This window comes from Solea solea, chromosome 4, assembly GCF_958295425.1.
Source record: "Solea solea chromosome 4, fSolSol10.1, whole genome shotgun sequence".
Classification (NCBI taxonomy): Eukaryota; Metazoa; Chordata; class Actinopteri; order Pleuronectiformes; family Soleidae; genus Solea; species Solea solea.
Genome location: NC_081137.1, coordinates 10,075,743 through 10,102,413, shown reverse-complemented (window position 1 = coordinate 10,102,413; position 26,671 = coordinate 10,075,743). Strand labels below are relative to the sequence as shown.

At 39.9% G+C, this 26,671-nt stretch overlaps 3 protein-coding genes across 4 annotated transcripts; 2 read left to right on the top strand and 1 right to left on the bottom strand.

Moving 5' to 3' along the window:
• Positions 1-474: 474 nt before the first annotated feature.
• kcnk12l (potassium channel, subfamily K, member 12 like) lies at positions 475-6,843 on the top strand. 2 transcript variants are annotated; one of them, XM_058627418.1, is made up of 3 exons: positions 475-1,801; positions 4,008-4,430; positions 5,346-6,843. In XM_058627418.1, the coding sequence occupies exons 2-3, from the start codon at positions 4,073-4,075 to the stop codon at positions 6,353-6,355; spliced, it is 1,368 nt and encodes a 455-aa protein (XP_058483401.1). In that variant the 5' UTR covers positions 475-1,801; positions 4,008-4,072; the 3' UTR covers positions 6,356-6,843. The 2 variants fall into 2 exon arrangements, with proteins under 2 accessions (XP_058483401.1, XP_058483402.1); XM_058627419.1 differs by lacking the exon at positions 475-1,801 and having other exon boundaries at positions 2,956-4,430.
• Positions 6,844-8,567: 1,724 nt separating this feature from the next.
• Positions 8,568-15,545, bottom strand: ppm1nb (protein phosphatase, Mg2+/Mn2+ dependent, 1Nb (putative)). The gene is made up of 6 exons (XM_058627420.1): positions 14,766-15,545; positions 13,256-13,827; positions 11,902-12,019; positions 11,472-11,586; positions 11,317-11,380; positions 8,568-9,673 (listed from the first exon to the last, which is right to left on the bottom strand). The coding sequence occupies exons 1-6, from the start codon at positions 15,169-15,171 to the stop codon at positions 9,656-9,658; spliced, it is 1,293 nt and encodes a 430-aa protein (XP_058483403.1). The 5' UTR covers positions 15,172-15,545; the 3' UTR covers positions 8,568-9,655.
• A 3,759-nt stretch (positions 15,546-19,304) lies between these two features.
• rtn2b (reticulon 2b) lies at positions 19,305-25,309 on the top strand. The gene is made up of 7 exons (XM_058627574.1): positions 19,305-19,412; positions 20,892-21,099; positions 22,149-22,287; positions 22,377-22,446; positions 23,238-23,284; positions 23,479-23,537; positions 23,837-25,309. The coding sequence occupies exons 1-7, from the start codon at positions 19,400-19,402 to the stop codon at positions 23,931-23,933; spliced, it is 633 nt and encodes a 210-aa protein (XP_058483557.1). The 5' UTR covers positions 19,305-19,399; the 3' UTR covers positions 23,934-25,309.
• The last annotated feature ends 1,362 nt before the right edge of the window (positions 25,310-26,671 follow it).

The window sequence follows — 26,671 nt, the reverse complement described above, 5'->3', positions numbered from 1 at the left end:
ATGGGTTGGGAGCGGTTCTTTCTCAAGTTCAGGAAGGTGACGCTGTGGCATGACCTGTGGCTTTCGTTAGTAAATCCCTTTCAAAAGGTCAGAAGAATTACCCTGCTCATCGCCTTGAGTTCCTCGCTTTGAAGTGGTACGGATGATGAGTCTGAGCACACAGGCAGTTCACACCCTCAGACACGGATGGAGACGAGCTTTGGACACATCAGCCGATACTCTGACATTCCACTCAGCCAATGTTAACAGTGTGAGAACAACTTCAGTTTACTCTGATTCATGCACCATACCCAGAGATAGTTGTTTTTGACGTGTAGTGAAGCCTGTTTACCGTCTGTTGCATCTTATGTACAGGCGTGGTATTAGTACTACCAGTTAGTTCATTGAAAAGTCAATGTTACGTATATGTTGAGGCTTCAAATGTTGGGGCTTCTTTTCTTCAGAATGTAAGTATAGGACATGATGGATCACCATATATGCATTCAAGTCCAAGAGTAGGGCATTGTTTTATTTATGGGAAAAGGTTTGTGTGGGGTGTAGTCCAGGAGTTGGTTGAGAAATAGGCGCCACTCTCTTTCCACTTCATCCTTTTGGGGATACTTTTCAAGTTGGAGTGTTTATGTAACCTTGTCATGACTGGGTGTCTTTTGGGTTGTAATGGTTAATGTACGTCTTGGCACATCTGGTATTTTGGGTGAAATTCAGTGGGGGTGGGTGTAACAGAGTTAGAAATAACCTATTATAAATTTCTACAAAATTGATGTGCTTGCCCTTTTATATATGTTTTGGAGCCACCTGGTGGGTTAAATGTGCAACTGCATGGGTAGTGTTCCTTCTCCGGCACCGTAGCCTACGCGACTCGGCAAAGAAAACTTCTAAGCCGGAGACCCGAACATGCAGTTGGTTAACACATTACTGATGACAGCATTGTGTTTTGCTGCTTTTTATATCAGAATAAAGAGGAAACCAGAGTGAGAGCAAGACCAGTTACACTACACAATATCCATGTTCCTCATTGAGCTTACAATACCAGCCGAGGGGGGGATGGAGGCTGCCTACGAACACAAGAAGGCCAAGTACTCAGAGCTGGCTGCTGAGTGCCGGGAGTGGCTGGAGGACCACCATCTACCCAGTGGATGTTGGATGCTGAGGCTACGTGGGGCTGTCAACCATACACCTTCTGAGGGACGCAGGAGTGACTGGAGGGAACCTGAAGAAGGCAACCAAAGAGCTAGCGGAGGAGGCCGAGAAGGGGAGCTTTTGGCTCTGGCTGAGGAGGAAAGATAATAGCTGGGGAAAGAACAACTAACCCCGACATCAGCTGCAGGGGAAGACAGGGAGACGTCCCTGTCACTGCTCCACCACCATGAGACGTTCCAGGATTAAAGGAGCGAAACGTTGGTGAATGGTGGTTCCTGGCTGATGACCCTGCAGCTGACCCTTGGGCACCGGAGGAGGTGCGACTGGCATCAATTCCTAGCAGGTGTTCCACCTAGCTGTACATTTCTCTACCTGTACTACCTGAGTTTTTTCCCTTCAGTATCTAAATGTATTTTCGGATAATATGTAGATGTCCTGGGCATACAGTATTTACCTATAGATTTCTCTCGCAGTATCTGTAGAGAGGAATATTAATCAAACACTTGATATAGGTTTGACTGAGGTGAAGGCACATGTTTTGTGTGTGTGTGTGTGTGTGTGTGTGTGTGTGTCAATCACAGCTGTGCACTCCTCTGGCTCAGTCATCAGACGGAAGTGGATGAACTCTTGCCCTCGCCTGGAGCATCACACGAGATTAAAGGTAAGAACAGACAGAGAAAGTGAAAGTGGACATGCTCATCAAATCCTCCCACACAGTCTGCAGCAACAACACAAAGCTCTGTCAGAAGAGCTGCACAGCTACAGTCTGATGTGCTGAGCAAACCCCACTGTGACGGACCTTTACTGTAGTGCGTTTCTCAACTGCAGCCCGGTGATGTTAAAGTTAGCGGGGCACGTCCACATTTATCCAGTGGATGGTCTGGTGACATAATGTGGCATTGTTTTTACCATTATCTACTAAAATTACAGACATGACATTCCTAAGCTCCTGGCTAGTGAAGTGATAACGATTTTTAGGATATAAGATTTTGATCAATAATTCCATTTGGTAGTCCATGGCCTAGTGGAAAGAGACCTTGCCCATAATCATAGGGTTGCTGGTTTTATTCCCCATTGAATGGGTTAATTGGATACTCTAAATTGACCCCAGCCATGGGAGCCCACATCCAATGTACTCCTAATCTGGCATAAAAAAAATACCTGCCAAATCAAATATGCTGATCACTGGAAAAGCAGGTGATCTGCTGCTGACCCCTAGAGAGGGAAAAGCCAAAAGGAAAAAAAATATATCAATACCATACACAATTTACATAATATAAATCAAGTGATCTCAGAGAAATTGGGATCTGTTTACAGCCTCACAACTAAAACTGTAGGAGGATTTTACCAACCATAGGGAAGGTCAGAGAGCGTGTGGTCACTCCAGCTGTTCCACTACACTACAGCTACTCTGCATACATGTCCCTTCAGAGGAAAGATCAAATCAAGTCAAATATTATTTGTATAGCTCAAAAATCACAACATACTGTATATCTCCAGGCACTGTACATAGTAAGGCAGAGACCTTACAGTATTATAGAGAGAAGAGAAATCCAACAGTTCACACAATGAGCAAGCAAGTTCAGTAATATCGGTTGTGATATATACATTATATATATGTATATATATATATATATACACATATATATTACTATGTAATTTATATAAGCAGAAGCATGAATATTTGCAAAAAAACAAAACAATACTGATATACATTTTAGTCATAGCATAAAAATTAGACGACCTGTACAGGGTCAGCTGGGATAGTGGAGGATAAAGCAGTAAACAATGGATGGATGGATGGATAAAAATGATGACAACACCACTACTACTGCTACTACTAATAACCTTGTAACCTGCAGAATAAAAAATTAGACAGAGAGAGAGGACTGAAAGGAAAAACACAAACTAGAGGAGAGGGTTAGTGTCAGCCGGAGGAGCAGCCATGTCACACCCTGGACAAGATGATGATAATTATTATTAATGTTATTGATTCTTAAAATACTGTTACACAGCCATTCCTGGTCCCTATATTTCCTCTATCTTCTCTCTTTCCATTCTTCTTTTCACCCACCCCTCCTATCCTAAACCCCTTCCCTTCCCTTCCCCTTCCTTTCTCTCCTAACCCAACAAGTTCCTGTTGGGTTTCTCTGTAAAGTGCCTTGAGATAATGTGTGTTATGAATTGGTGCAACACAAATAAAATTGAATTGAATAAATAAAGTCATATTCAAACCCTGAGTGTGAGTGCACCACAAGAGTTCCCCAGCAGTCTAGGCCAATAGCAGCATAACCATATATAATCTTATCTTATCTTATCTTATCATGTCTTGTAGCTTTTGTGGAAGTTGCTCATGTGAGGTGTACCATTGCCCGGAAAAATCACCTTAAAATGAAGAGATGATGCACCATTTGGGGCGTGCTCAAGAAAGGAGGGTGTGGGCAAGTGAATGATGATGTCTTGTGCGCGCGCACACACACACAGACAGACAAATACACACATACACACCTCAAGAGGCTTCCTCTCAGTGCTAACTCTTCAGCAGTTCCATTGAACAAGCTCAGCAGAGCAGCATCAGTCAGAAAACACACGCTTCTGCCAGAGCGACCAGGTACTGTAGCTGACACTTTTTTACTGTCAACCTTTATTTCTTTCATCTAATTGTGGATTACATGTATGCTGACTAAAATGTATAATGCATTTTGTGCGTTTTTATGATTTCTATCTGTATGATATGTTTGTTGAACATACATAAAGTCTGTCTGTGAGACTTTTTCAACCCTACTCTTAATTTGGAGCCAAATGTATGAGTGTGTATGTGAAGCAAAGGTGATTCATATAATTAGTACTTGTGTGTTGTGTTGCAGGTGATGATGCCTGAAGCACAGACATAGGCAGCAGTGGCAGAAGCAGTGGTGTATCTGTGCTGTTCATGGCTCAGAGAAGAGCTGCTGCCGCCAGCTGCTGCTGCTGCTGCTGCTCAAGGACGCCCATGAATGAAGACAACGCCCGTTTCTGCCTGCTGGCTGGACTCATCCTGCTCTACTTGTTGTGTGGGGCGGCCATCTTCTCAGCACTGGAGCATCCCTTTGAGCTGCGTGCTCGTCGCCTCTGGAAGCAGCAGCTTGACAACTTCACCCAGAGATACAGGGTGAAGCTGGACTCCCTGCACACTCTGCTACGGCAGTACGAGGAGGCGAATGGAGCTGGTATCAGAGTGGACACTCTGAGGCCTCGCTGGGACTTCTCTGGAGCTTTCTACTTTGTGGGAACTGTTGTCTCCACTATTGGTGAGTCTACATTTGCACAGAGTTTGAACTGGAATTGGAAAAGAAGAGAGAACATGTTGTCGAAGGCCCAACTGAAAAATATAATAAAGAAATTCTTACTGTGAGCTCTATTTTTTTTATATTTTCACAGGTTGTCAGATCATGTCTTAGGCCTAATATTTTCTCAACATATTTATATATAGGCACAAAAGCAATTAAGCTGTGCTACAATGCAGTAGATCAGATGTTTGGGCTGCACCTGTCTGCATGACAAACCAATGAAATAGAACTAAAGTTACAGTTGTAATGTAATGTAATGTAATACAATGTAATGTAATGTAATGTCTTCATCGAAACGAAAAGCAGGCTGTGATTTGAGTGCAAAGGGAACAAAAATTCTGAATACAAATTAAAAGAAAAGAATGTTTTTATAGGCACTGCATTGCATTATGATGATGGTATTAAGTATTATTCTAAATAAAACTGCCAATAGTTATGAAAAACTATGTATTGTCCACGTGTTAATGTATGATTTAGAGGTTCTCATTAAGAAATGATCCTATTCTGTTTTACAGTAAGATACATCTAAGGAAGTATGTGTGTGCTAAGGCTTGAACAGGCTGATCTGTTGAGTAATTCAAAATGTGTCAGGTAGTTGTCTGGAAATGTATTAGCAAATACTACCAGGGATATGGATGGAAGGGGAGAACAGAGGATTCTAGGAAATGCATTATTCATAACCAACTGCAAAACCATTACAACAAACAAACAAAAGTTCTGCAGTACTGTGCTAAAATAATGATTGGGTGAAAGTTAGCACATTATGAAAAAATCATGACAAAATCCTTCTCAAGACGTCTGTATATCTTGTTTGCTAATGAGATACTAGTACTGTTTGTGAAAGGTGACGTTTTATTTTCTATATGTGTTCTTTAGGCTTTGGCATGACTACACCAGCGACCATACCTGGAAAAATATTCTTAGTAGTCTACGGTCTCATTGGCTGTGCTGCCACCATCCTCTTCTTTAACCTCTTCCTAGAGAGAATCATCACGATGCTAGCTTACATCATGCGTTGGTGTCATGAGCGTCGGCTAAGGTGTGGTGGGGTCATGGTGATGTCGAGAAGAGACGAGGCCTCTGGTGAAGAAGACAGCCTTGAAGGCTGGAAACCATCAGTCTATTATGTTATGCTGATCCTGGGAGTAGCATCAATTGTGATTGCATGCAGTGCCTCCACTCTCTACTGCTCCATGGAGAACTGGAGCTACGTGGACTCACTCTACTTCTGCTTCGTTGCCTTCAGCACCATCGGTTTCGGGGACCTGGTGAGCAGTCAGAGACAGCAGTATGACTCTCAGGAAGCATATCAACTTGGGAACTGCCTTTTCATCTTAATGGGAGTATGCTGTATCTATTCGCTTTTTAATGTCATTTCTATTGTCATAAAGCAAACTCTTAACTGGATTCTCGCTAAGCTGATTTGCTCTGGACAGCAGCAGCCTTGTTCTTGCTCCACAGCTGGCTGCTGGGGACTCTGCTGTACCTGCTTCCAACACAAAACTCACCACCAGAGGCCCGTGCCTGGACACCTCAGGCAAAAACACTTTAAACGCAACACTGTGCAGCCCATCACATCCCACTGTCCTGCTGGAAGGCACCACTACACAGACAGCTCAGTGGAGACAGTGTGTGACAGTGAGACAGATGCTGGTGCACTGGCTGATGGGGTCTATGTTGGGCAGCGTCTGTCAGAAGAGATGATCTCTGTCAGCGAGTTCATGGTGTCCAACAGGGTGTCACTGGCACTGCTGCAGAAGCAGCTGAGTGAAACAGCTCACCAGGGCCAACAGCAGAGCTACAGCCATCAAAATGGCTTTTCTGGTGGTGTGGGGGCTTTGGCCATTATGAATAATCGCCTACAGGAAACAAGTATGGATAGGTAGCACTACATAATACACCACTGCTGTAGAACAGAGGTAGGCAATATTTTTCTCCACAGATCCATCCTGATGTACAGTAGGAAAAAGGTCACTAACTTTATTTTAAACCATCCTAATATCCAATATGCTTCAGAGCATTTGAAGCAACCATACTAGTGGCCAAAAGTAGGTTTGCAGGAATAGGTTTGCAGGAATAGCATGCTCTCTATTATTGATCTTCTTTTAAAGGCCAATTGGTCCATGATGATAACCTGCAAAGCCAGTCATTGTGCCTCCTTCTGGCAACAGGAAGTAACAAACTAACAACAGACAAATGATTTCATTTATATAAAGCTTTCAGCGTGTGGTCTACATTTGCTGTACGCTGTCATAACAAATTATTGGTGGCCTTTCTCTAGCGCCATGTAGTGGCCATTGTAGTCACTCCACATCCCAACATTCACAGGGGTGTGAGGGCCCGTTCAGTGCTGCTTGCAGCCCTAGTATAACATTGTAACTTTTTGTAGTGATAATACATTGCATTTCATGTGACTATTTCAAAATAAAGGTTAAGCTGTGTTAAAGCTCTTTTACATTTATATTTTTTAATGTAAAGATGCATTTTGCAGTAATTTGATATTGCACTCTACAGATACTGAGCATCATTTTATATTATGTCCTGTGTAATAGATACCTTAACTGCTCGAAGGGCCTTACTAAAGCACACCTTTAGTAAATCGCTGGCCATATAAAGCCTATTTGCCCACGTGTGCTGTAGATTGTTTTTGGTGTTTTATTGGAGCTGTCCAACCTAGTTTCTTACTGAATGATATTAAGAGAGTAAAATCTGACAGCATGACAAAACCAAATTCTGAGAGCAGAATAACGTGTCTGTTTTGGAAGGGGTCAGTTCATGGCGAAGCAGAAAGCCATTGGGCTTGTAACTGTAAGGTTATCAGATCAAATCCATGTCAGGGATTTGATTGGACAGCCCCCTTAGCAAGGCACCCAATCCCCATTACACATGGGGGGAACCCATGGTCAAGAGGAAAGGAATTGGGCTAATTCTAATTGTTATTTGGACACTCTAATGCCTTGTTTTCACTGAATGGTGCGGTATAGAATGGTATGTATTTTTTTTCTGTTTCCATTAGGAATAGTACCAAAATGACAGCCCCTACCATTTCATCTTTTGGCACCCTTCCCTTGGCGTACCAGAGAAAAATGGTACAGGGTGGAGCAAGACTGTCTACCCCCACAAGAGTCAGCTGATTGTGACTGGTGTAAATATCCCATGGAAGCAGTCTGTTCTCATACTAAACTTTACTTCTTGTTGAAACACACACACATCCAGTGCACTCCTACTATTGGTCCCAAGCCCCTATAAAAAGAAGGGTTGTGTCAGGAAGGGGAAAAAGTTCCTGTTTTGGAAGTCAAAAGCAGGGCTTAAGCTCGAGCAGGAATCCTGAGCAGCATACCGACAGCGACAAAACAAATCCAGCATCACTGTGAAGAGGGGTCTGATGTCCTGAAGTGAGTGCCTCAATCAGAAGGGAGAAGCAGTGGAGGAGCACTCACAGAAGACTGCTGATTTAAGAGGCCTGTGTTTCATGGTTGTATGTGAGGTAGCAGTAAGGAAACATACAGACTTTACCTACAGCCTCCTCTTATAGATGATTATGTAAAACATTGGAAGGGTGATTTAACAGAGCCCCTTAAGGCCTCTAGAGGAGCAGAGAGGAAAATACTTTTTAATTTGTGGATCGCTCACGCATCGCCCTTGTTTCATCAGCGCATGTCATTGAAATTCAGCGTAATCACGACTGAGCGCTGACATCCAGAGCTTTCACTGGAGCACATCTAATCATGTGTGGCCTGTAGAAGACGCACTCATGTGAATAAGTGGAGCACAGAGACAGATGCAAGATCACATTAACAGAGCAACATTCAGGTTCTCCTCATCTACCTGGAGGAGATCCTTTACTATGAAAAAAAAACATTCAATCCATCCTGCATCATCACCAATCATTTGTTTTGCATATTTTCATCACTCCTTTGGATGATGAGAGTTTGGAAAATAATTTTGCATATACGGAAACTGTTATAATATGTTATTATAAAATGTTCTCTAGTTCAGTGTAAAATAATGTCCTTTCTGCTTCTAATAGTAAAGCAATTTTGAAAATAGATATTTTCTTTCTTTTTTTACCGTTATAAAAAAAACCCACAGCAGGCAGTCAGTCAAATAGTATTTATTTACGTTGAAAACAATCATGACTTTTAACATGTAAAGTCTGTACACAGAAACAGTATGATACTGGAACATAATAGTTTGTTTTACCAACTGTTAAAGAAGAATAAGGCAGCACAGTTATAACATCCAGAAAAAAATAAATTTCACCCACAATGGAGAATACATTGAGAAATATAGTATCACTTATAGAAAGAATTGCACTAACATTTAGAGCATATTTGGGTTGAATAAACTTTTATAGGAAATATAGATCTTACCTTGTTTGGATACTTTATTAAATTTCTACACAATAAAACTGTAGAGGTAACTTTTATTTGCAACAAAAAAAATACATTTCCAAACAACACCCTAGCAAATTGGATTTTATTCTACATGTTTAGAAAAAATATGATGTATTTTTTCCATGATTGAGTCACTTCATTTACAGAAGAAGAAAAAAAAATGCCTGTCACTTCCAGACATAAAGAACAAAAAACAATATTTTGTTTTGCAAATTGTGCTCTCCCATTAGCCGTTAGCATCTCCTCTTGTAACAAATGGATATTGCACGTTAGCACATGCTTAGCTGTTGGTTAGCACTGACAGTGTTTCACAATTTTCCTTCCAGGATATGAAAGGCAGGCAAACTATCTTTGAATCATCACTTAATTATATCTATTCATGAAAACATCATATTTAAAATACATCACTACATGAACTCACACTTCTTATCCTATTGTCAATTTCACAGTTGATTATTCAGTTTAACAGGCCTTTATTTGACTTAAACATCTGTAGTGTCTGTTCACTGAATATGAGGCAGAGGTTTGTTGCTGGGTCAGTGTCGCTGAGAACGTTTTACAAAAGGTCCTTATATAAATATATATGTTTGTGTATCAGACTTTAGATGTATTTTTGCATTGTATTTTTGATGGCTAAATGCTAATTGTAAGCATGACGTAAACAAACATGACTGCTGTTCACCTCCTCCCTGTTTCATCAAATTGCACATAAAGAAGAAAACTGTTTGAACATGGACTTTAATTACAGTCTCTTCATGGATCACTGGAGGCTAACTCCGCCAGAGTTTCTCAGGATTCTCCCAGACCCTGAATACACAGGGAGAAAATAATGATAGTGAATTTACACAACATTTACATTCACATTTGCATTTAAAAGGAACAGTTAGCAGGATGCTTTTTTCCATGCTTTTAACAGAAGGAAAGGCACCAGATGCCTATCCACCCTGCTATCCACCAAAATGGGTTATCTTATACATCCATAGGTATGCTTGGTGCATTTTATTTTATTTTGTGTAGCATGTTGTAGTGCTTCTGGTTCAGGGTCATTGTTGAATACTCCTGCCACAAGATTCATACAAGGGTATGAATTTGCTAACTTTGACTAACAGTAGTAGCCCCAACCGGGGATACGGGTTACGTTATGAGCTTGCTAACGTATCAGACACGAAATAGTGTTTACGTGGCGTCCCTAAAAATATAACCTTTCAGCACAATGTAAATCATGAAATCTGAGCTAGAGAGAGAGAGACAGACATGTCTGCCCCTGCTTCAGGTTCTGTTTACAGCATTATAACTCATAACTCATTATCATCACAGAAGGATTGGACCAATCACAGGTTAGTTCAGACTACACCTACAGGCCCCTTCCATAAAATAATTGCTATGCTACACAGGCACCTAAAAACAGGAACCTATTCACACGGAAACTTGTTCTTCACAATCTTTTCATTTGTCGTTTTGAATTTTTTTTTAGTTTTGACCAAGGGAATGTGTTTAATGGGTAGTCATTCCAGGGTCTAATGACTCTACAATGCATGCTGACTGAGGCTTTAACTGGCATCAGAACTGTTGTTGTCCTGTAGGGTTTGGCTACTGTTTATCTACATGCAATAATCATAATGAAGCAGATATACCTTATGTTAATTCACAACCACTTTTAATTGTGTGTTTCTTCTATGAACAGTGATGAATATTGAAGATTCATGGAGCTTGATTTGTTAGTATGTTGAAATGCATTGGTCTGTTTTTTTTGCAGTATCAACATCTATAGCAGGACCACTGGGTTTTATGTATTTTTAACTTCCTTCACACCTGGGATCAGCTGGAGCCATGCAGCACTTCCCTCCTTCCTTGTAAACTGTGCATTATTGATCACCACATTCACAGAACTATATTTTCTTAATTATATAATACAGTACATTGTGTCTATTTATACAAGGCAATTTTTAGACCTTAATTGACTTTCATTTACCTGTTCAGACAACTGGGGAACTTGACTCAATGCAAGGTGAGTAACTTAATGTAACTAGTTTGTTTTATTAATGCATTTATCTTTTGTTTTTGATTACATTAACATTCATTTGATTATTAACCATGAATCACTTCTGATCTTGAAAAGTTCCAGCTGAATGTTAATGTTACATGTAGGTGTTCTGTGTAGAATTCAGTTTCCTCTTATTAAATTTTTCGCACTCATGTTGCAGCAGATGTAGATATTCATTTTCTTCATTGAGCAAAATAAATAAACATAAAAAAGAAATAGTTGAGAAGGGCACACACATAGAAGTCAAAGAGGTGGCAACATATTCATCCTACTGTTTAGTCATTAGTCATATTGGCGGATCTTGGTGTGCTTGAAGATATCCAATAACACATGTTGATAATATTGTGCATTCCTATTCATTAGTAATAATGAATAATTATAATAAGTATAATTACTTTGTACTCACATTTGGTGATGTGGGCTTGTGTGTCTCTCTTTGTTGATAGTAAGCGGAAATAATGCAGTTCCGTCTGTAACACACAGAAGTTCCATTGTGTCATTTTACACACACACAAGCACACACACACAGCACACTGAAAGATGTTTTGTGGTGTCTCTTACTTGCTCTGTATGCCTCCACCTGGTGGTAATCCTGGGATGACAGTGGAAGCGAGGACTGTGAGGACAGACAGCAGGTCAGGTTCCTCTCCTCGAGCACACAACTCATCATAAATTTCTGTCAGAAAAAAACAACAGGCTTTTAAAAAAAGGACTTTTCAAGGTTTGCATGCAGATTACATTTATAAATATAAATAAATATGATTAAATAGCACTTATTGGTTGGTAGACGGTAAATGGTCTGTATTTATAAAGCGCTTTTCTAGTCTTAATGACACTACAGTTTTTGCTTACACTCATTCATCCACTTACACTCACACACATTAATACAGCATCTAAATGCAGCGCTTTCTCTGTCACACCCATTTATATCAGCTGTGAGAAGCAACTTGGGGTTAAGTGTCTTGCCCCCCACACACATACACACACACACCTGCCACTTTGGACTCCAGCAGGTCCTCCAGTTCAGCTTCCTGGTGTAATGCCTCCGCTGACAGCTGGGGGGCTCCAGGGAAGCACAGCAGGATGATACTGATGTTGTCCAAGCTTCCCTGTGGAGAGAAGCAGAAACGTATTAGAGATATTATTCATTCATGTTATTCATTGGTTCAGTGTTCAGTGGAGCCTGGTTTTAAATCAAGGATGGGGAAGGAATGATGGAAGTTCATTTTGAATTAAATTAAATTGATGAAAACAATATAATAGAGCATTTTTAATGCAATGGTTGAGCTTCATTTACAAAATGCCCTCCAGATTAGTTACTCCACAGTAAAAACTATTCTCCCTCACTGGTCTGAAATGTCATTTGCTGTTCTTGAGCATCAACCTTTCACTGTATGATTGTCTCAGTCGCTAAATTGAGTTCTCTAGAATAATCCCATGTAACCTGTCCTGACACCTCTGCTGGGTTATTTTGAGATTGTCTTACAACCCCAGTGTAAATGAGACTGAACCAGATATTATTCAGTATGAATCAATTAAATTTAATGTTCGCACAATTCAAAATGATAAATTGCCTTATCTCAAGGCACTTAGGGTTGAGACCTAAAAACATTATGGAATGAAACCCAACAGTTCACACAATAAGTGTGCACATTTGACACACTTACTTTAATTTATTAATTAATAAAACTTCAACTTAAAAACATAAACACAGAAGTGAATTTTACTGCTCAAAAACGTCTTGTCCCCGCCCACCCCTGTGTTGCTGCTGTATAAACACAAACGCTCCATCTGTGTCACTTCAGTACTAGACCAGCTATTTATCTGATATGTGGCCCTGTGACATGAGTGAGAGCGGTCATATCAGAAGTGATGCAAAAAATAAGAAAATGGTTGAGAAATTTTTAAATATTACACCAATTGTAAACTTTTATTTTTAGTGCAGCTTTTTGCCTGTGTTGTGTTTTCAAAGAGCACTGGCAGTATGCATTAGCTGTGCATTGACGTCATTGACCTACACCACAGGAGTGCAGCAAAATCAAACAACAATGGAAGACAGTGTCATCCTCTAATAATAAATCGCACAACAAATTTCAGATTTTTCCTAATGGAGGTTCACTATCTTAGGTTATAACTCCTGCTTCAATACAAAAATGATGATGTTGATGTTTCATGTATGTATATTTTGAATGTGAGAGGGCTGTCACATTCAGATGCAAGACACTTGTGGTTAAGAATGTGAACTGCCAAATTTGATCTGTAATGAATCGGCTTTGAATTGGATCTGAACAATGCGACCGGTAATCTGAGCATAGCCTTTGCTTGGTGATGAAGCACGTTCTGACCTTGTAGAGACAGAGGTCGATGACTTGAGTGCAAACGTCCCTCAGGTCAGTGCAGACACACAGACGGTTATGGATGAAGGCACACAGCTCCTCGTTGCTGATGGTGTCCCACACCCCATCACAGGCCAGCACCAGGAACTCATCTGCTGGTGAGCGTGCCACCACACACACCTCTGGCTCTGGAGACACCATCTGCTGGCTGGGTGTTCGGTTCTCTGCTCCCTTGTAGTTGAAGTCCCCCAGAGCACGAGAGACTGCCAAGGAACCATTGATGCGTTGGAACGTCACTGATCCTCCTGCGCTCTCAATACGTTCTTTCTCCAGCGGGCTGTAGGGTTTGTGGTCCTCAGTGGAGAAGCAAACCTGGCCGGACCGACACAGCATGGCCCTTGAGTCACCGCAGTTGGCGAAGTAGATGTAATATGGTGAGATTAGAGTGGACACCACTGTGGTGCCTCCTCTCTCCCAGCCTTCTCGGCGTGCCACAGAGTGAAGTTGCTTGTCTGTTTGCAGGAAGCCTTCAATGATGGCACCTCTCACCTTTTCAGGGTCATCCTCTGCTTCTATTCCACCTGCATACAAAAACAGGTCCCATTCACCCATTCACATAAACATTAATACAATGCATCCACCGTATATACAGCATGTTTTCTTTCATCATAACCTGTAACTTTTTTTTATTGTTAAATTTGTTGTTTAACAATTGTTTTTTTTTATTTGATTACATATTTAGGGAAAACTTGGCAGGCAGGACAGAGTTGCAGGATGTAAGATAAGATGCCACAATAGTAGTGGTCCACTGCTGAGTACATGGAGCCTTATTTTCTACACAACACACTGTTGGAAGTGCCACCAGGAACTATGTGGGGTTAAATGTCGAGTGTTGAGCCCGGACCTTCCAATTGGAAGATGACTGATGACATATGCAGAGAAGCAGGTAGAGCTCACACACTTACTCCCTGCCACAAGAAACTTAATTGACAATAACGTTTTGACCCAGTGAAGATCCTCTTTAAAGATTTTATGGCCTGGTGGTCTAATGATTTGGATCTGTTGCTCTCTGCGCTGTGGCCTGGGTTTGATTCCCAATCAGGGAAGAGAATTATGGGTTATACCCAACTAGCTTTTACCTGAATGGCAAGGGAAACTTTTTGTTCCCGTGGAAAGGATGGGTTAAATGCAGAGGTCAAATGTACTATCAATCATTGGCATGATGAGCAAATAAATGAATAACGATTTATGGACTGTGTGTTTTGTGCGTGTATTGTTCTAGGCTTTCACTTTCAAAATATATAGGTCATTCTGTCACAAACACACCACTAAAACACATCACAGCAAGATATAAATGTAATAGTTTAGTGAGCAGAACATTCAGGATTTTGATATCTGATGCCATTTTTTAAAATAAAGTTTCTATCTTTGATATCTAATCATCATTATTATGTTATTATTATATCATATAAAAGACTCCAACAACACTCCAAAGTTATTAATCGTTCAGATCGTTCACCTGTGCCCAGGATGTGACTCAGAAGGTGCTGGGAACAGTGCTCTGCCACTGTGCTGCCTGCATGACCATCAAACACAGCAAAGAAGCTCCAGTCGGTGAGCTCTCCTCCCAGCTGTGGCACACAGTTGTGGAAGTCCTCCATGTTGGCCCTCCAGCCTTGCATGCTCCCCAGAGCATAGGTGAGGCCCCAGCGGGCAGAGCCTTCCTCTGCCAGTTTATCTAGGACAGGCCGGTCCAGGTAGGGGCTGGGCATCATCTCCTCCCTCTCCTCTTCTCCTGGCTGCTCTCCATCTGTTGCTCCTCCACGACTCCCCTTGAACAAGGAGCTGACCCTCTTCTCTGTCTCTTTCACCAACTGGCGTACAAATGCAGGCATCTCCACGCTGCCTTTCCTGGCGGTCCTCATGGCTCTGAAGTGAGGCTGGTGTGTGGGGAATCTTCTCTTGTCCCTTCCCCTGCGTCTGTGGCCTGATGCTGAACCTGATTCTAGGCCTGTGCAGTGTCTGCGTAGCCTTGATGCTCCGGGACTCAGAGCATGGCTGCCTGAGCTGATGGATGTTCCCTGTGCTGCTGGCTGCTCACCCCCTCTCACTGCTCATCTTCTTCCTGGTCTCTCTCTTCCTCCCTTCTCTTGAAACCTCACTGATCATCCGACCGTCCCGTCTGTACTCATCCTTCCTCTGCTGTGTGTTAGTCTTGCCTCTGTGCTGCTGTGATTTTACCTTCTCCCTCACTTTTTCCTAGCGCTCTCCTTTTTCACCAGCTCTCCTCTCATCTAGTTATTTTCCCTGCCTGTTCTCTGATTGGCTGGCTATTTGTGTGCACCAATCCCTGCCCGACTTGCATCCCCACTGACATGTTTGAGCTCACCCTCTTTCACTGTCCTCCTATCCGCAGCACTGCCCCTCCCACATCTCCGCTAATCTCATCCTTTGAGCAGATGGGATTACAGGCCGCCATTGGCAGAGATAACAGGACTGCCATTTAGAAATAGTGTGTCACTGACAGTGTTTTATTTTGGACACAGACCACTTTAAATTTATATTTTGCTTTTCTACACTGAACAGTGGTAGTGGTGCATGTATTGTACCAATACAGGAATTCAAGGCTTATTATCCTCACCACTGACATTTCTGCAGCTACTGCTGGAAGAGATTAATGTTCACTGACATTGATTGAGTTCTTATTCCACTGTGTAACAATGGCATTATCAACACTTACCTTACTCACCTGGGAACAGCACATAAATAACAAACTGTTTTTTTTTTAAGCTTGATTGATTTTTCACACAAGACCACAGCTAGTGCTGGTCCCAAGCCTGGATAATGGGAGGGTTTTTATCAGGAAGTGCGACCCCTATATGAGAAGCAGAAAGACACATTTTATCGAGGTTGGGGGTGCAAACTCCACACAGAAAGGCCCTCAGGTCGAAACAGTGACCTTATTACTGTGAGGCAACAATGTTACCCGCTAGTACACTGTGTGTATTTGTATTTCATCATAAAATATAATAATTTTCACTTGACTGATGACAACTGTAACAGGAATTGTAACATTGTATATGTATATATACATATATATATATATATATATATATATACACACACATATCTTTTGTTAATATTTATTATTTTTCTTTATATGTATATACTATTTTTTGTAATAGTATTTCTACTATTTCTACTATTTCTTTACTACTCTTTACTACTTTTTGCTGGTATTTTTGAGTGGACAGCAAAGTAAGAATTTCATTGTACAGGGAAACGTGTTTCTTTACTGTGCATATGACAATAAACACTTTGAATCTTGAATGAATAATTCAGAATTGCATTCATTATCTTTATTTTTGTCTCATTGTTTTATTTTGTATGTATTTGTGTTCCTGCTAGCTGCCACTAAGACACATAGAATTATAAAATCATACAACCAGAGGTGGAAAGTAATGTATTACTGTAATTCAGTAGGTTTGTAATTTTACTTTATGTTTTTTTTGGAAGTACTGTACTTTGAGATTTTAAATCACCATAAAAAAATGTTGGCCTGAATTAAAAAAAATAAATAAAAATCCCTCACAGGAAACTTTGGCAGTGAATGATGAGGGCAGGTGAATTGGTGCTAATCAAGGTCCCTGAGTGAGTGACATTTGTGACCTTGACCCATTTTGAGTGATACATGTGTATTTTATTTTGTCAGCACTTAAATTTGTGAAGGTTTGATTATAATTAAATCAATAATTAAAAACAATTCATGTGAGATTTGTATCCCCTTGTCCTTTTTGCCAAACTTTGCTAACAAAAAAAGTAACCAAGAACTTTTACTCTGAGTAAATTTTAAACGGTTTTACTTTAACTTGAGTACATTTTTAAACCAGTACTTTTACTTGTAAGTAAAATTTGATCAAAATAGTGGCACTTAGAGTAGAATATTTCAGTACTCTTTCCACCTCTGCATTCAACTTATTAAAACAAATAACAAGAAATAAAAGGAAGACACACACATACCCATGTCTTTGTCTTCTTGATCTGTTTAACTTCTTGTGCTTCCACTGTCTTTATGATCCTGAGAGGAGAGTCACATGCTCAAAAGGAAAACTCATCCAATCACTGTGCTTCATTTTCATCCTGTACCTCGTTTTTGTTATTGGGTCTTGCCATTTAGAGCAATTCATAAATAAACATAAAGATACAAACTGCTACTTAATCATAGTACATATTATAATAATAATAATAATGATAATAAATACATAAAAAATAATCAAGTGATACAGTGTGATAATGCTGTAACTCCCTGATCACTAATCCACACATGGCATCAGTTCTATTTTTTTTGTTCAGTCAAATGACCACTATTAGCTGCCCTGGTGAAGTAGTTATGTTGGCACTTTCATTTTTGAATACTAACGATTATGTTGTTAGCTATAATAGAGGTGATTATTATTGTTGTCGTAATTTTGCTAAAGTTTCTTGTAATATCTTCCTTCTCCAAATCTTGAATATTTTTTCTTCAGTATGACCCTAATATTCAGTCGCACTTCTGACCCATATTTTGCCACATTTTGATTACTGCTGAGCAGTAATCAAATGCTACCCACTGATGATGTCTAAATAAATAGTAAATAAATTCCTATTTGCAAAATTGCAAAAAAAAACTCAAACTTTTTGCAACTTATTACATTTGAACGGAATTATGAGTAACAGGATCTGTTTTTTGTATTTACTGTTTGTTGAACCCTGCAAATGTGGTTGCACCTGCACAAAACCTCACATGTGATCCACATTTCCAACAAATCTTTTCACCACTGTTTATAGTTTTAAATATGCTTTTCACGAATACCTGTTGATTGACACACAGATGTAAATGTAAAAAGAATGACTCAGAAGTTGAGCAAATTGCTTTTATATACTTTATATCCTCAATAATTTACAAGAAATTCATGAAATCCCACAGCTGCAATAATATTTTACAGTAAATACACAAATTACAGTTAATTACAATTTCTGCCAGCTTTTCTGGTTATATATTTCTATATAACCATGTCAAAAATTGCAATTTCCTGCACACTATAACACCAAATAGGGCCACACGGTTGGTGTAGTGGTTAGCATTCTTGCCTTTGCAGCAAGAAGACCTGGGTTTGAGCCCCGGTTGGAACAAGGGCCTTTCTGCATGGAATTTGCATGTTCTCCCTGTGTGTGCATGGGTTTTCTCCAGGTTCTCCAGCTTTCTCCCACATTCCAAAATCATGCAATATGCAGATTAGGTAAATTGGACACTCTAAATTAACTGTATGAGACAGTGAATGGTTGATTGGTTGTCCAGGGTGTACTCCGCCTATCACCCTATGTCAGCTGAACTTGGCACAGCACCCCCGCGACCCTCCTGTGGAGGATAAAGCAGTAGAAAAATGGATGGATATAACACAAAATAATCACAAGAAAAATACAGAAAAAAACCCTGTATGATGTATGTTGTATGATGATTGATGAACTTACCATCATCCATGTTTCCAAACATTTTGTCTGTTCTGTAACTAAAAAGAGGAAATCTGCTGAAGCTCTCAGCTGAGATTGGTCATGTTTGTAATTCCTTTTATTTGATCTTAAATATCCTTTTATATATTTCAATATGGTTATGCAAAATTACATGAAATTGTATATTATTAAGTTCTGAATGTGTTTTTGATAACTGTTGGAAAAGGTGTTTGGAAAATACAGGGATTTTATAAAGTAATGAAAATGATTCAATGTTCAATTCACACAGACCTGTGTTTTGCTGACTGTGTGAGAATTGTGACTTCAGTTTTGACCAATGCATAATTGTAATAAATAAACTCTGTTCCCCGCTAACATGCTGCATGTGAAGTCTTCTACAAACTGGCTGAGGAACCACAAGAGTCTCTGAAAGCTGAGGGACATGTAAATGCTGATGGCTCAGGTTCCTCATGTGTGCATGTGTGTGTGTGTGTGTGTGTGTGTGTGTGTGTGAATCCAAATGGGGGTATCCAATACAGGATAAAATTAGGCCAGCCAGGCCTTATATTGCTGACTGGGCTTGGGTGGCCAAAAAAAGCCTGGAGAGCAAGCCAACGGTGGAAGCACAAGAAAGAGAGAAGAGCGAGGAGGATTGCTGCTGAAATGGCCTCCAAACGTAAGCAGATTATTTATTCCTAACTTTCATAGAAGAAGTGAAGTGATTCAGAACAGTGAGGGTACTGGTCAGTGGGTCCACTGGATTTAGTTTTGCCCCTCTCTTGGGCAGGTGTGGACATGTCAGTTACTTGATGGACACTCAGGCAGAGTCAGCTAAATCAGACCTAGTTTCATAATCACTCTTATTGTTTGTTTTGTTCTTAAAGGTTCAATTGTAGAAGGACATTGACACATGTCTTTTATTTTAAGGGACAGACCAGGTTTTAGGCTCACTCAATAAAACCTACTCCTGAGTCTGAGGAACATTCATTTATCTCACTGTTAAACCAACTTTAATGGACGTTTGTACACACTTACTTTCCAGTACCAAAGTTCATAGAGAAAATTGACGATTTTATATCACACTAGACAGTTATTTTGTGACTATGTGTCAGTACTTCCTACATCCACACTTCAATAAACCTGAACTGTCAGTTTAAAGTCACAGGCAGGTTATGTTAATGCTGGCCTTGTTTCTGTCTCTCAGTGTTTATGTACATGTACGTGATATACTGTAAACTGTCTGTTGGAAGCTGTTGTTATTGTGTGTCTGTCAGTACATGTGTACATTTCTAAGCTTCTTGAGTGTTTGCTTTAATAAGATAATTATCCTGACATTCACACTGGAGTCAGGAGGCTCCCCAGATGATTTAGTATATGAGATGTGATACCCTGTGACTCATTGTAAAGTTATCAATTCTTAATTAAAAACAATGAGATCATTGGGACTGGTTTTAGGGTCTTTTCTGGTGAGTTAATATGAATATAAAGATTCCAAGATGGCATCATGTGTTGTTTTGTTTTGTTTGTTTGATTCATTGTTCATGAGCTCATGGACATCCTACTGTTTATATTCCTACTGTCGTTTTTTATTCATTCATGTTTACATTTGATATTGTTTTGGCTCATTCTTACACACAAATGACTTTTTAAAAATGTACTTTGAATTAAAATGTACTGACCCTGAGCCTGAGCCTTCCTTGTATGCTGATATAGACTTGGCATAGCTCTCAATAATATCATATCAATGACTGAAAGTGTCTCACTGCACTTTTCTTACTTTGAGGCATCTTTACTGTCACTGCCTCATCTCCTTCACCCCTCAGTCATTTACTTATCACAGTGTTGGCAGATGATATTGTCTAAAATCCTAAATATGATTACTTACTTACTTATTACTTTTCACCTAACTCAAAATGAAAGTATCCGTTTTGTACTTTTGTAGTCTTGATGACCACTCAAAGCTGCTTCACAGTTCACCCATTCACCCATTCACCCATTCACTCACACAGCTGTGTGCATCGCTAATTCTATCACACAACTTTCACATTCCCATGCTGCTGGCACAGTTACAATGAGCAACTTGGGATCAAGTGTTTTGCCCGGGGACACATGAGGTAGACTAGCTGGACTAACCCTCGGTCACCTTGTTTCACAGTTGTGGATCTGGTGTACTGGAGGAGTATGTGGTGGACAGGTGTGGTGTTCACAGGACTGGTGATTGGTCTGGCAAGTCTGTTCCAGCTCAGTGTCATCACCGTGCTCTCCCACGTCTTCCTGGGTCTCATGTGTGTCACCTTCCCCCTTCGTCTCTACTATAAGCTGCTGGAGCTGCTGCGCTGGAACCCTGGGGTCCATCCATTCCAGTGAGTGTGTTAGAGTGTGTAGAGCGTCTCTCTCCACATCAGAAGGTTGTATGTTCGAATCCATGTCAGGGTCAAAATTCTTGGGCAACAGGTGTGTCTATCAAAAATTCCCACAAGCCTCTGTTGCTCATATTGCAAGCAAGTGCGGAAGCACACACACACAGACAGACAGACACAGACAGAGCCACCAAAAATAATACTTCCACCCGTGGGGTGATGTAATGACTTCACACAATAATGATTTGTTTTATGTCAAGATCCCCAGCCAGCATGTCCATGTGGGCCCCATAAGGGTTCATTTTGGGTCCCAAGGGGGTTTGTCTGTAAATTTTCCTTGGTGGCCCATGTTACTGAAACCATGTGGGACCTGCATAATTTGCGCACTTCAAGACAAGTTTCAGAAGTGAATTGACTTAATGCAACTTTTGCATAAATATAAGCCAGCTCAAGGACTGGACTTTGGTAATATTAGCGAGTAACACTTCTGGTATTTAAAAAAGTTTAAATGACTTGCAGTGAAAAAGTTGTTTACATTTTTTAGCTTGTGAGGGGACAGTGTTACAGCATCCACTCAGTTCTATAATGTGTTGCTAAAAGGTCTAAGACACCAGCTACAGAAGAACATCTCTGTATCTTTGGCGGCCAGTTTACTGGAAAAAGTCGGGCAAGTTTATTAAATGTCAGGAAGTGACCATGGTCAATTCTTCTGCTTTAATAGGGTAAATGCTTCTTGTCCTTACCCACGTCTGCACTGCTGCTGTATACACACAAAAGCCCCCTCAGTCAGGTCTGATAGTATTGCTTGATTGCTTGTGAATGTGAGAGTGAATGGTTGTTTGTCTCTGTGTGATTTCCCTGTGATGGACTGGTCACCTGTCCAGGGTGTACTCCCCTTTTCGCCCAGTGTCAGCTAGGATTAGTTCCAGCTCCCAGAGACCGTCATGAGGAGCATAAAGCATTCAGCAATGTTTCTGTTCAGGAAGACAAGATAGAGACAGAATAACAACAATCACCAAAACAGCTTTTTTTGTAACTGTGTGTGTTCTCAGGTCGTGTCTGGATTATGACAGCACTCTGACAGACACGGACACGGTGATGCTGGTGGAGGAGGTGGTGCTCCTCATAGCGTTTGCTGTAACAGAGTTCAAACGCCTGGTTTTCATCGACAACATATTTGACTCTATTAAGGTCTGAGCACGATGATAACATAATGATTTGACCTTTCCGTCAGTGTCACATGAGAACATGTCACATTCTTTGTCTGCTCCTCCTCTCAGTTTGTTGTGCTCCTGTATCTGTTGTCCTACATCGGTGTCCTGATCAATGGACTGACCCTGATCATAATCGGTGAGTTAAAATGATTCCATCCCAACTTTTAACATCCACATCCACAGCCTTGAAGTGCTGTAATAGTACACCTTTTACAGTATACAGTATCTTACCAAAGTAATGTATAAGTGAGTGGTGGGGCCACTTTTGGGGCCACTGAGTATTGAAGGTTGGTCTTAGACTGGACAATTGTACAGAATTCTTTAAAACATGTGTGCTTCTCTGTTGAAAAGCACACATATATATTATATATATATATTATATTATATAATTTATATCAGAATATGTCTAATTAAAATGTTGTTGACTCATTTTGTTATTACATTCTAAAGGGACAGTTCAGGTGGTGGTTGAAAATGAAAAATAGGCATGGCGTGTAATCACTTTTTCATGTCCTATACCACAACCTTGAGTATCTATTCATACCAATATCAATCCGACTATTTTTACATCTTTAACAACAACTTTGTGCTGTTGCATTAACCACCACAGCCATTTCAAGCTCCCATTAAGAAGAAATCTGTGTAAGTCTGTGCTGCTGAAGCATGAGATAAATAGGATTTTTATCCAGTATTGGACTGATAATTATTTATGAATATTCTTTACTGATGGTGACTTTGGGAAGCTCTCTCTTTTACATTATTACATGTCATTTAGCAGACACTTTTATCCAAAGCGACTTACAACGGAATTGAGTCAGGGGTGGAGTCGAACTTGCGACCATTGCGACCATGATGTCTTTTGCACACAGGGTACCGGTCTCTCTTAATTCAACTAATTAACCAGACTTCTTCTCCACTGTTTTACAGCTGTGATTGCTGTCTTCTCTCTTCCTCTGCTATACAAAAAGCAGCAGGTGAGCTGGTGCACACTGCAAACCTCCAAATAAAGTCTCTTTTTACCAACATTACAAACTGCATGCATACTCTCTTCCAGAGAGAGGACAAGTCGATGATGACGTGTTTTCTTTTTTCTTCAATGAAAAAACGATGTTGAGATGCAGCAGAGATGCTTTGAATTCACCAAAATCATTATTCATTTTTGTGACAGGTGCGAATAAGGAGGATAGTCAGAACAGTCAGAGGGTTTGTGAGGAAAATCCAAAACATGTAAGTTCACTTTGATATATGATTTTGGGTGACAGAGATATTGTCTCAATAAAAAGCAAGCAATCCACTTTTCTCTGTTGATAAGAGCATTCAAATGACAACAAATAATGGGACAAAAAGAAATCATGGGACAATTCTAATAGATAAAAAAGTGCGATTAATTGCGAGTTAACTATGACATTAATGCGATTAATCGCGATTAAATATTGAAATCATTTGACAGCACTATGTACTATACTTCCTTTTTTTATTTATTCAAAGAACATACTTTCTGTAGTGACGCCTTCTTTGTTTTGCAGGTGCCTCAGTCTGTATCATTCAGTGCGACCCTCTGCTGCTCCCGCCTCCAAACCTGCAGCTTCACCTGCCGTCAAACAGAAAACCAAGTCAAAGTAACACATTTTTGTCACACACTGAAGGCAGCCAGCGTTTGGGATTAGGAAAAAAAAAAAAGTGCGAATGGTTCACCCTCTGTGGGGCCCGTGAAGGGGTAGCTGCTTATCTCCATCTCTGCACTGAGATGTTTGTTCACGGGAGAGGAATTAATCCATTCCGACAACTGAAACAACGCTAGCATTCAATAAAAGGGCAGGAAGCAGAGGAATGTTTTGTTGGCAGAGTTTACGATAATCACTTCACAATACAACACTATATCACTGTTTTTCTCTGATCATTTTTACATGAGCAATGTTTTCCCATGTATCTGAGAAATGATGCACAACATACTAGTATTATTGTTGTTATTATTTTTATTTTGCCTGAGAAATGAAAGAATGACTTTCACCTGGTGTTAATGAACATTCACAGATGTACACTTGCCATGTAGATGCAGAATCACTGGCTTACTATGAGCAGTTTACTAGAGAAAGACAAGCGTGACATGAATCCTAAAATGATGCTGCTTTCTGACATAAAACACCAGCATCCCTGCACTTCACACTTTGGGGAAAGCAGATTAGATTTTAGATTAGATTAGATTAGATTACATTAGTAGAGCTGATGTTAACTGCAGAGTTGAAAGGCTCTTTATAAATATAAGTTATTGTTATAATTAGAGTTGTCTGATAACAGTATGTTGATAATAAGTCTTATATAATTTATAACTATCTACTACTCCTGTCTTAATGAGTTGTGTGAACATGTTAACCAACAGAGAAGATTTCAGTACATAAAATAGCAACCTACACATTTATACATTTTACATTTGGCACTAATTGAAGATTATTATAATAATGAATTATAGTAAATATGTTCATAAGTGTACAATCACCTGATGGTAAGAGTTAGTTGAGTTGTTTTTCATTACCACAGAATGAGCCTTTTATATTTATATTTATATCAGGAGACCTCACATGGAGAGGTGCATTTGTTACCATTAATTATGTGAATATTTAAAGCTGCATTGCGTACCCTTTGGTGATTTTTTGTTGCTGTTGTTAATTGTAATATTCTGCCTCTGTTTAGTCATTATGAACAGAGATGATGTAACATTATCTGAAAACCGGCTCTGTCATGCAACCCTATCAAACGTGACTGACGGAGTGTTTGTGTGTATACAGCAGCAGCGCAGGAACAAGAAGGATATAACCCATTAAACTGCTAAATCATTGGGTTCTTGAGCAGTAGAATTCACTTCTGAAACAGGTCAAACAACTTGTTTGCAGCCATCTTGCTTTTATAGTGTCGCATGTGTCTGTTTTTATGTGCATATTTTTATTGCTCTTTAAAGTTGTATATCATTTCTTTCAAAATAAATGAGTACATGATGATAATGGGTCAATGTTATATGCTGAAAGCCAAAATAAAATGTTTTACAGAAAAATATTATAAGTAATAATATAAATCATATGTGTTTCCTCATATGGATTCCATAATGGATATAATAGAATAGTGGGCCCATCAGTGGTCTACAGGCACTGAAGTTGAAAAAGAGAGACCGACAAAAACAGACAAATATCACGTACATGCAAGACCAAAACAATCCTAGGGTGCAACCCCAAGATAAACAGCACACAAAAGGTCAACATGGGTTTGTCACAATTTCTCAGGCCCAAACTAGGGAATGTTTGGGTATCACCATGCAGGCACACAATACGCACATTTGATGTACTGTATTAACAGAGAGAAAAAATAATGAATTCATTTTGTTTAATTGTAAATGTGAGACTTTCAAACGTGGTACATGAAGATAACTCAATATTTAAGAGTTGCATCTGTCTTGCCGTAATACACATCACTAACAAATCGCTTCTTATGTACAGAAGGTGAATGTCACAGGACGACTCAACAGACTCAACTGTAAACAGAACAGTGGCTAATTGACCATCATTTCCTGAACTAAGGATGAAATAAAATGTATATACTGTATATTTTCAACTTTCTGCATTAGCGTGGTTACAGCTGACCATATTTGGAAAATATACACGTGGAACCTCACCAGAGCAGGTACTAAAAAAAGTACCTGGTACCAGGTACTATCCTAGTGGGAACGTAACTTAACCGTGCCGTGCCAAGGTGAGTAGAGCCGGTGGAAACACGCCATTAGTATTTTACAAAATCTAGCATTGGGTGGAGTTAGCCTAGTTATCCTTAAAAAGTTACAAACTACAGTTTAAAACTTCACTTGAATTCTCTCTTGATATATGATGATCATTCATCATCTGAGAGACCAGGAGGGTGAGGGTGTGTCCCTGCTGAATCTGAGCCAATCAACTGTAAAACATCAATATTAGTGCAGCTGTTAATATGACTGTAAGTAACTATATACTATAGTAACTATAGCATGTCACTTTAAAGGGTTAGTTTACTGACACATCGTCAGCACAGTGTGTAGCAGCACACGGACGCTCACTCTCACTAGAAACATGACAAGAAAAACACTAGAAAAGTTGTTTTCACTTACGAAAAAAAATAACTATTTAGATATGATACTACATAATGCCTTCAGGATTTACTTCCTTTTCTGACTGGAAACTGAAGTTTGTGTGACTTTGAAAATGTGTTAATTTACCTCACAGCAGGAGTTGTTGAACCAGTGTGACTGATTTTGTGACTCAAGTGTTTGAAATCCCTTAGCTTGGATTTACCTAAGTGACACAAACTTGACTCATTTCTATAGGAATTTATAGTTTTTA

Bases quoted from the DNA above. Each gene is read 5' to 3' on its own strand.
- ppm1nb (XM_058627420.1), bottom strand. From the start codon at position 15,171: ATGAGGACCGCCAGGAAAGGCAGCGTGGAGATGCCTGCATTTGTACGC. The intron at 13,828-14,765 runs GTGAACGATCTG...TTTTGTATGCAG, and splicing joins GAGTCACATCCTGGGCACAG to GTGGAATAGAAGCAGAGGAT. The intron at 11,381-11,471 runs GTAAGAGACACC...TGTGTGTTACAG, and splicing joins GGTGGAGGCATACAGAGCAA to ACGGAACTGCATTATTTCCG.
- rtn2b (XM_058627574.1), top strand. The intron at 22,288-22,376 runs GTCTGAGCACGA...TCCTCCTCTCAG, and splicing joins ACATATTTGACTCTATTAAG to TTTGTTGTGCTCCTGTATCT. The intron at 23,538-23,836 runs GTAAGTTCACTT...TTTGTTTTGCAG, and splicing joins GTGAGGAAAATCCAAAACAT to GTGCCTCAGTCTGTATCATT.
- kcnk12l (XM_058627418.1), top strand. From the start codon at position 4,073: ATGGCTCAGAGAAGAGCTGCTGCCGCCAGCTGCTGCTGCTGCTGCTGC. The intron at 4,431-5,345 runs GTGAGTCTACAT...TGTGTTCTTTAG, and splicing joins AACTGTTGTCTCCACTATTG to GCTTTGGCATGACTACACCA.